Below are 9014 nucleotides of genomic sequence, written 5' to 3' on the forward strand. Positions count from 1 at the left end.
GAATGCCAAATCCAAGACCCCACCCTGCATTATCTTGAACCCACACAATGAAGCTGCATGATGCAATGGCACCAAGGTCAATAGAAAAGTAATACCAGTTGAAAAAGGAAGCCTTCTTGGCCTTTTCCTTGGAATCAGTATCATCAAACTGATCTGCCCCAAAAGACGGCACACATGCTTTTACACCACCAGTCCCTAGTGCAATTACATAGAGACCAAAGTAGAACACAGTATATTGTGTAGGAGTAGCCGGAGGACATACCGAATCCAAACACTCAAGTGGCTTCAACGCTGGAACAGATGCAGAAAGAGTCAAGATACACATCCCCTGCAAGAAACAGACGTATCAGTATCAAATATTAAAACATGTAAAAACAATTATACACCAAGGCATATATGCAATCACAGTTATCAAATCGAGATTCATTTGGTGAAATGGAATAACTATTTTCTGAGTCGTAAATCAAATCTTGTTATGAATTGTAAGATACTACTGATAAAAATATGATATTTTTAAGTAAAAACAAGTAACATAGACAAATCATAAGCTAAATATACAAATCTCAAAATAATTTATACTCAAGTTATAAATCAAATGACAAGAAGAGAAGCTGACTATTCAGAGTTGACAAAAAAAAAGAGGTTGATTAAGGGTAAGGATTCAATATGAGATTCATGTCCAAAATAAAATAGAAACCCACTAGGTATTTGTATTGATTGGATTCAATTTTGTACTGAATCGAGATACAACTCGTGTATCGTAAGATACTGATAACCACTATGCAATCAGTTATACTATATATCCTATCCAAAACAAAATGGGGCAAGAATCATATCCCCATATTGTTCATCTCTCATGATTGATGTAGTACCAGACAAAAAAAATCCTAGCAGAAGATATGAACTCCTTTTTATAATGAGTGTCAAGAGAGAGATGTATCAAAAAATTATTAAGTAGGAGAAGAAATGTATAGTGTATTACAACGAAATAAATCATAGAGAAAACAGCAATTGTCCAGTATCGTCCCCAGTAACCATCTGCAAGAACAGCTCCAATGAGTGGTGTAAGATAGCAAGTTCCTTGCCAGATGCTGACATTTCTAGCAGCAGAAGCATTTCCTTCATGTAGTTTGGTGGTAAGATACGTAACAAGGTTTGTTGCAATGCCAAAGAAAGCCAAACGTTCACAGCATTCATTGCCTGTCATTTATATACATGAATATGATACTAAAGAAAATGGATCATCTAAAACATAAGGGCAATGTAAAAAAGCATACCTAGAATAAATGGACAAGCCCTCCAATTGCCAGTATTGTGCTTAATAGCAGGCCTCCCTCTAAAGTCAACAGAGCCATCTCCTGTGTATTGTTGGCTTCCTTCACCCTTAAGAATTAAAACAAATAACTTTATTACAAAGTAAAATACCAATTTTTAAGGACCTGGATTTCATGACATACAGTTGCTACAGAAAACACATATTGACTGTTTGATGAAGATCAACTGACTCGTATTTTGACTTCATCCAACTGCGCGATCATCGACAGCTGGAATTGCAACAATAGAGAATCCAAATCCTTTCTTAAGAGTTAAAGCTATGGTTGGATAAACAACTTAATTAAGTAATTATATTTTAATATGAAAGACAACAATTAATTGGCACTAATACTATTATTATGTTATGCCAAGCTTCCGTTGTGACTTGTAAGTGAGTGATATACTTTTTAATTCATATAAAACTAACTTAAAATAAATAAATATATATATATATATAGAACAACTTCAAAATAGAGAATGAATAAACTGAAAAACGGTTGATTGATTGTTCTTAGAAGACTGTTATCATGTTAGTATTAATATGAGAAATGAAACGGATTAAACAGTTGAACTTAAAATGAATAAATAAAAAAAGAATATGAAAATTAGTATGTGTTATGTTTATGAGAAAGAATTGGGAAGGAGAAGAGAACCTGAAGAAGGCCCAGTTCAAGTTCGAGTTGAGGAAGGTCGTCGTTAACAGAACACATGCCTTTGGAGAGTTAGTTACAAGTAGTGCAAGCGTGATGAGTTATTCGGAGAATAAAGAATCTTCATCTTCAATTGTTCTCGGAATTCACACAACAAATATTCATTAACTATTTGGATTGGAAAATAAAATATAAATATAACTTGCCCCATTTAACTTCACTTCAAAAGGCCTTTTCAAACACTCGAACTACGATTTCTTTGTCTTCACCGCACTTTGGACCTTCTTGTCAACGTTTTCGAGGGACCCAACTTACTAAATAAGGAAGGTACACTTCTAAACTCAATACATGTCCAATCAAAGTTAGACACATTTCAAAATTTCTTATTTTTCAATTTTTAAGTGATATTAATTATCTTAGAGTTTTTTTTTCAATTTTTAATATAAAGTTAACTTTTTTTATCCTTTAATTAATATCACTTTTGTTAGTATTTTTCACTAGTAATAATTAATCCATTAATGTTTGAAAGGGATAACAATTGAATTAGTATCTAACGGATATCACAAGTTAGTGCATGTATTTTAATATCTAAATATAACCTTATCTCTTATATCCGCATATAATCTTATGTCTTATAAATTAATTTATACACAGTTGACAATATAAAATTCGTTACATTATCATCCAATAATATTTTCTATCTTTTTGACATGCCAATACAAATTTAAAAATCAAATTATTTATTGTTTTCTTCTGTGTTGCGATGAATTTTTTTTATCTCTTTATTTATTCTTTTTAAAGTTACCAAAACATACTTATAGTAGTTCTGTAGTTCTGACAGTTCATATTTTTCTTTGACAAGAGAGGTCATTTAATAGTGTATGAGTTAACAATAATATTTTGATTTGTAACAAACCAAAGATGAGTTTTTAATGGAAAATTGTATGCCCTTGAATATGAGTATTTTTTTCAAAAGGACAAATATCTTAATAGTTTATTCAAATTTTATTTGTTATCATCTTTAATGTTTGATTAGGATAATTGATTAAAATATTACTCTCTTTTTTATTATACATTTATATATATATATATATATACATAAATTGATAAAATAAATTATTTATTGTGAGATGGACAATAGTTAATATGTAGTGATTAAATAAGATCTCATTGTAAATAAATATATTTGACTTATAACCAAAAAAAATTGACATAATGGGAAGGTGTGATGCCCTCATTTTATTAAAATTATTATATTTTGGGTTTAAATAATAACTTTTTACATTTTATATAAAAATTAAGCCTAAAATATAATAATTTTATTAAAAAGTTATTAATAGAATATACAGTGTGTTTTTTTTTTAGGAGAAGAAAGACTTGCCCCCACTAGGACAACTTCACATGCACACACACATGTATACCGCCACCAACCAATAACAACTTCACAATACCCATCCATGTATGTATATGTATACGTGAACATCATACAACCAAGGATACCACCAACCAATACCAACTCCACATATACCCACCATGTACGTATTTGTATAAATATAATACTAGAGAATAATTTTGATGCATCATATTTTTTAAACAATCAAACGATTACAATTCTTCTTTTGTGTAGAGAACCGTACAAAGTACAAGTACTGTTAAAATGGTAAAATATTCATATCAAAGTATTTATTTTGTACTGTTATTCATACCGTATTTGTTGATACTTTATTTTTCTTGATTATTTTACTGTGAATAAAATTGATGATTTACTTGTATATTTAAATTTATTTATTGTTATAAGTGAATATAATTTTTAATTTTTTTAAAAAATTTATTATAATTTTATTTTGTAATTTAAACATTTTAACTCTTTTAATTAATTTTTTTCAAAATATCGTATATCATACTAATATTCGATATAGTACGCATATCTATGCATCTTTGGTGGAGAGTATTATCGCCTCATTTGAAATTAAATTTGCAATAAAAAATGACATTGTTTTACTTTTATACGCGATAAATGATAAGAAACTGACAATTTTTGTAAAGCTATATATTATTGGTACCCACCCTCCAAGACTGCTGGTGCGCAATGAAAGTTGTAAGTCTCTTATATTTTATTCATAAGATAATTGATTGAGTCTTGGTTTAACCACCACGTTCTTCTAGGCAAATTCAGAACTAATATAATTAGCATAACAAAGGTTCGAGGAGATCAAACTGAATGAATTTTTTTTTAAGAGTTTAATAATATTTGACTTTTATATAATTATCCATAAAACTATTTATGTAATTAATTATAATTTATTAATTATGTATAAGAATTACATTATCTTTGTACAAAAGTTAAACTCCTTTTCTAAAATAAATTATGGGATTCTTTCATCCTTTTCTCAACTCGTTGGAATAAACTTCAAATATTTGCTCACATTTTATATTTTAAGAATGAGGTTGGGATACTTAAGTGGTGGATGCAGAAGTTTCAAGATGTGGAAGTATTATATATCTCTTGTAAGTGACAAGATGATGTATGGATAATACTAAAAAGAGCAAATAGTTATTTTGTTGCAACGTCTTCTCATCGTAATACTTCAATATTATAATTTTTTTTCTTTTAATTTAATTTTAGATAATATTTTAATTTTTTTATTTAATTTTAACTAAATAATTTGATCTTTTATGTTTTAAAATGTTAACAATGTTTTTTTTTACAAAAAAAAATTATCAAAATTTATAAACAAAACTCATAAAATTAATTATCATCTTTGATACAAATTTCATTAAATTTATAACTCAAATCTTCAAATAAACTCATATTTTTATTCTTTATATTTTTGAATTTTTATAGTAAAACTAAATAAAGGACCAAATAAAAAAAAAGATAAATAATTGAAGTATTTTTTAAAATTAAATTAAGGGACCGCATAAGCGACTGTGTCTATTTAAATTATTAAAATTATAAATAATTGAATTTATAGACTAAATTAGCTAAAAAGAACTATATATAATGATAAAATTAACACATTTAAATTTATTTTTATAAATTTAATATATTCAAAAACTGTATATAATATCATCTCACAAACTTAAGAAAAATAAAATAAAAAGCATAGTGGATGCTGTACAACCTATAAAATAGTAGCAAAGATTATGTGCATCCTTTATGCATAATATATCATAAGATCAAATCATTTTTTTCTATAAATATATCATACTCCATTTTTTCTCCTCTAAATTCTTTTATAAAATAATGATACTTCAAATGCTTTTTTGTTAATAATTTTAATCCCTACTTTTAAACAGTTAATGTGTATTATTTATAATATTATAATAATATCTCTCATAAACATTTAAAATTTTATAACTAATGATGAATTAAATGATTTAAAAAAATCAACACTTAAAAATTTATATTTAATTATTATTTTGTTGAAAAGTTTATAAAGAGAGTTCATATAATGTTTTAAATATTTAAAAAAAAATCATTCAAAAATTCAATTGATAAATATAAGTTGATTTAAAAAGAATATCAAAATTATTGATAAAAAACATCGGAGGAACCGTTGATTTAGAAAAAATTGCAGAAATTAAAAATAAAATTCAATATACTTACATTAACTAAAAGCATATTTATATATATATATATATATACAGAAGCACCAACCCACACATGCCATTACATAGTTCCGTTTCTCGATACGAATTAGTTTTTTTTTTTAAACTTCACAGGGTATAAAAGACTTAACATTCTTAATTTTATAAAAAATACATGTTACCCATTCGTAGTTTATACTCTTCGTTTTTTTGTTTCTGTAGTTAATTTTGATTTTCGTTATATTCGGTCACAATTGCGACGGTCAGTATATCAAAGACAGTCAGTATATCAAAGACCGTCACATGGTCCAACAGTATTGGAATTTAAAGAAAAAATTGAAAAATCTATTTTATTTTAAAGCGTGTGTGCAGTCATGTATTTACAACTGCATGAGGTCCAAATCAAAGTCAATTTCACTACAAATATCAATAAACCATGAATCAAACTTTTCTCTATAACAAGTTACAAATATGTATTACTCCATCATAAAATATAAACAAAAATAGATCTAAAAAGTATGGATTTGGTTCTACATATATTTTTTTTAACGAGAGTATTTGTTGAAATGTAGAGCCCCATCATAAACTGCCATCACGAGAGGGGGCATGGACTGTTTCGGACAAGGCATAACACAAGTTTTCCTTTACAATTGAAAGAAAAGTCATTGCATAATATCATTTCATTATATTACATACAGAACAATCACGACAATGACAGAAGGAAATGTGAAAAAAGGTTCCACTGGTAACAAAAGCCTGAAAAATCTTAAGAAGCCTTTTTTTGCTTGTATCTTTTGGCAGCAACTATGTACAACAACATATTTAAGAAGCTGAGTCCAGCTAAAAGCCAGAAAAAGTTATCCAGACGACCTTTGTTCAAGTTATCAGGAATCCATCCAGGATTTCCTCCTTGTGTAGTGAAGTAAGTTACCATTGTGAGAATGAAAGAACTCAAGTAATTCCCGAGCGAAGTTGTCAGAAGTGACAAAGCACTGCATAAACTCCGCATGGCATCTGGAGATTGGTCATAAAAGAACTCGAGCTGCCCCACGAATGTGAATACTTCTGCTGCTCCCAGTAAGAAATACTGAGGGATTTGCAAAAGTATAGTAAGAGGTACAGGGACTGGTTCATCAACAAGTCCAAGCTCTTTTGCAAGCTGCAGACGCTTAATCTCCAGAACAGCAGCTGCTGACATGCACAGAACTGAAATAAAAAGGCCAATTCCCATTCTTTGCAGCTCAGAAAATCCCCTTTCTTTGCCAGTAAATTTCCTAGCAATTGGAACTATAACCTTGTCATAGACAGGGACCCAGAAAATAACACTAATTACATCAAAAGTTGAGAGAGAAGCTGGTGGTATTTTGAAAGAACCAATCTGGGTGTTCATCATAGTTCCTTGTTCCACAAACATTGTTGACATCTGGGCGTAGACAGCAGAAAAAATTATGCCAGTCGCCCAAACTGGAAACATGCGAATCAAGATTTTCAACTCCTCCACCTGTGTCACAGTGCAAAGTCTCCAAAGGTTAGAATAGTCACCACTTTTCCTCTCAGCGTCAGAGACTACAGCTGCTCTGTCAAGACACCTTCATTAAAAAATACAAAAGAAAGTAGAAAACCCTGTTAATGAGTGTGTGAAATCTTCTGAAGCAGGTAAGCGTATGCAAGTCATTATCGATAACAGAACAAATTATTAATTAGGACAAAGCTAAATAAACTTAGCAGAGGATTTCTCAACCTACTAAAGATTTTCTAAAAGAAATTTATATACATGCAGTCTGTCCTAATCCATGACAAGAGCATTCTTTCAACAAGGAAAAATAGAAGCAAGAAAACAATGAATCTGCCATCAACCTACTCAAAAGAGAAACCCTGACAGCAGTCTAATATTTTTCTCATCGACTCATCCCTCTTGAAAAATAAATAAATATAGCAAGCTCATTCTTTGGTGATATCTTATTAGACAAGATATCTATATTACACAAGTAAATAAAACTTGTAAAGTCATTTCTCACAATCCAGATAGATAAATTACGTGGGAAGTTGAGTGATCAATGATGAATGAAAAATCTAAAATGTTCAATGTCTAATCATGATTAGTTAGGCAACAAAACTAGTGGACATAATAACCTGATATTCTGATAAGCAACCAGTTTTCAGGATAAAAATATATGCTTTTATATGAAATGCTTACCTGGCAACACTTCGGCAAATGTAAGTGCAAAGAAAAAAATCCCGTATATATCATAGATGGAGTGTTAATGAAACATCATAGATCAAGTGACATTTATACCATCAAAAGGTTCTTATCCCATTTGGGTTCTGATAGGATACTGGATTTGGGCCCTAGCCCAATGGATGAGAGGAGTATGAGTAAGTTAGTGAGGTGGCATTCCGAGACCATGGTTCCTTGGCCAATTATGTTAGAATATCCTCTATAGAGTCAGTTAGGAGAAGAGAGGGATCATCCAGGTTTACGTTGATTGTGTGATGGGAGAATATTCTCTGGTAGGAGATCCTTGCTCTTTTAGGAGTTCTTGAACTCTGGTTTTATCATGTCTTTGCATTTCCACCATTGTTAACATTCAATAATACACAGTTTCATTACCTTGATTTTACAGTTTCTATCAGGTTCCTGTGACATTTTAAAACACTATGTTGCTTAGCTGAAAAAATCAAATTGTACCTATTGAAATTTTGGATAAGAATGTGTAAAACCAAATTGCATGTTCTCTCTAAATAAGTAGTCCAACTTTGATGATTGTGACAGATGTGGTGTTTAATGAGGAGATGACAGCCTATGGGTAACAACAGTGGAGAGTCTTACAGAAGAAAAAGAGATGCAAGAAGGGTTATCGTAAGGGTGTCATTGCTCAATAGTGTCATATGGGAATCATCTGACGACAGTGCACAGCCAGATAGTGTCCGGCTATCTGTTATGAACTCCAAACACTAGAGAAAGTTAGATGATATTAGTTATCCAAGCAAAAAGTTAGATGATATTAGTTATCCAAGCCTATCAGGCCTTGTCAGATGGGACAGACAAGGCTTTGGCTCAGCAATCAAACCCTTACGTATGCAACTTCCAATTCTATAACATTGGAGCAGGGCTCATATTTGAAATTACATTACCCTTAATCAATAAACTTATAATTTGGTAGAAAGGTGCATTACACTTTAACAAGTAGATTAGGACAGTAGACTCAAAGTAAGGGAACAATCACCTTAGTTCATCACTATGCTCTAGTTTCCGACTTCCTTCAATTGCAGAGCTTTTGTCTGGTGTCTCGTACAGGAGACTACTATCCTCAGGGACAGCCAGATTCCGCTTCCGAAAAGATGCTGCCACAACCTGGCACATTCTTGTAAGAGGGCTTCCCCCTGGTTTTTGAAACCTATAGAGTGGTGTACCTAAAAAGAAGCTTCCGATAGCTAATCCCATAAATAAAGCAGGAA

General features: G+C 30.5%; 2 protein-coding genes across 2 annotated transcripts in view; both read right to left on the reverse strand.

Moving 5' to 3' along the window:
* Window positions 1-2226, reverse strand: part of LOC101496672 (protein NRT1/ PTR FAMILY 8.3-like) — a 5550-nt gene extending 3324 nt beyond the window's left edge. The window contains exons 1-4 of the mRNA XM_073370488.1: window positions 1968-2226; window positions 1278-1383; window positions 983-1200; window positions 1-328 (exon numbers count right to left, since the gene is read on the reverse strand). The exon at window positions 1-328 is cut by the window's left edge and continues 1 nt beyond it. Coding sequence (XP_073226589.1) covers window positions 1-328; window positions 983-1200; window positions 1278-1383; window positions 1968-2024 — 709 coding nt within the window. The 5' untranslated portion in view covers window positions 2025-2226. The remainder of the gene's footprint in view (window positions 329-982; window positions 1201-1277; window positions 1384-1967) is intronic.
* Window positions 2227-6183: 3957 nt separating this feature from the next.
* The window catches only part of LOC101496346 (protein NRT1/ PTR FAMILY 8.3), a 5811-nt gene continuing 2980 nt past the window's right edge, over window positions 6184-9014 (reverse strand). The window contains exons 5-6 of the mRNA XM_073370082.1: window positions 8783-9011; window positions 6184-7144 (exon numbers count right to left, since the gene is read on the reverse strand). Coding sequence (XP_073226183.1) covers window positions 6322-7144; window positions 8783-9011 — 1052 coding nt within the window. The 3' untranslated portion in view covers window positions 6184-6321. The remainder of the gene's footprint in view (window positions 7145-8782; window positions 9012-9014) is intronic.

This window comes from Cicer arietinum, chromosome 6, assembly GCF_000331145.2.
Source record: "Cicer arietinum cultivar CDC Frontier isolate Library 1 chromosome 6, Cicar.CDCFrontier_v2.0, whole genome shotgun sequence".
Classification (NCBI taxonomy): Eukaryota; Viridiplantae; Streptophyta; class Magnoliopsida; order Fabales; family Fabaceae; genus Cicer; species Cicer arietinum.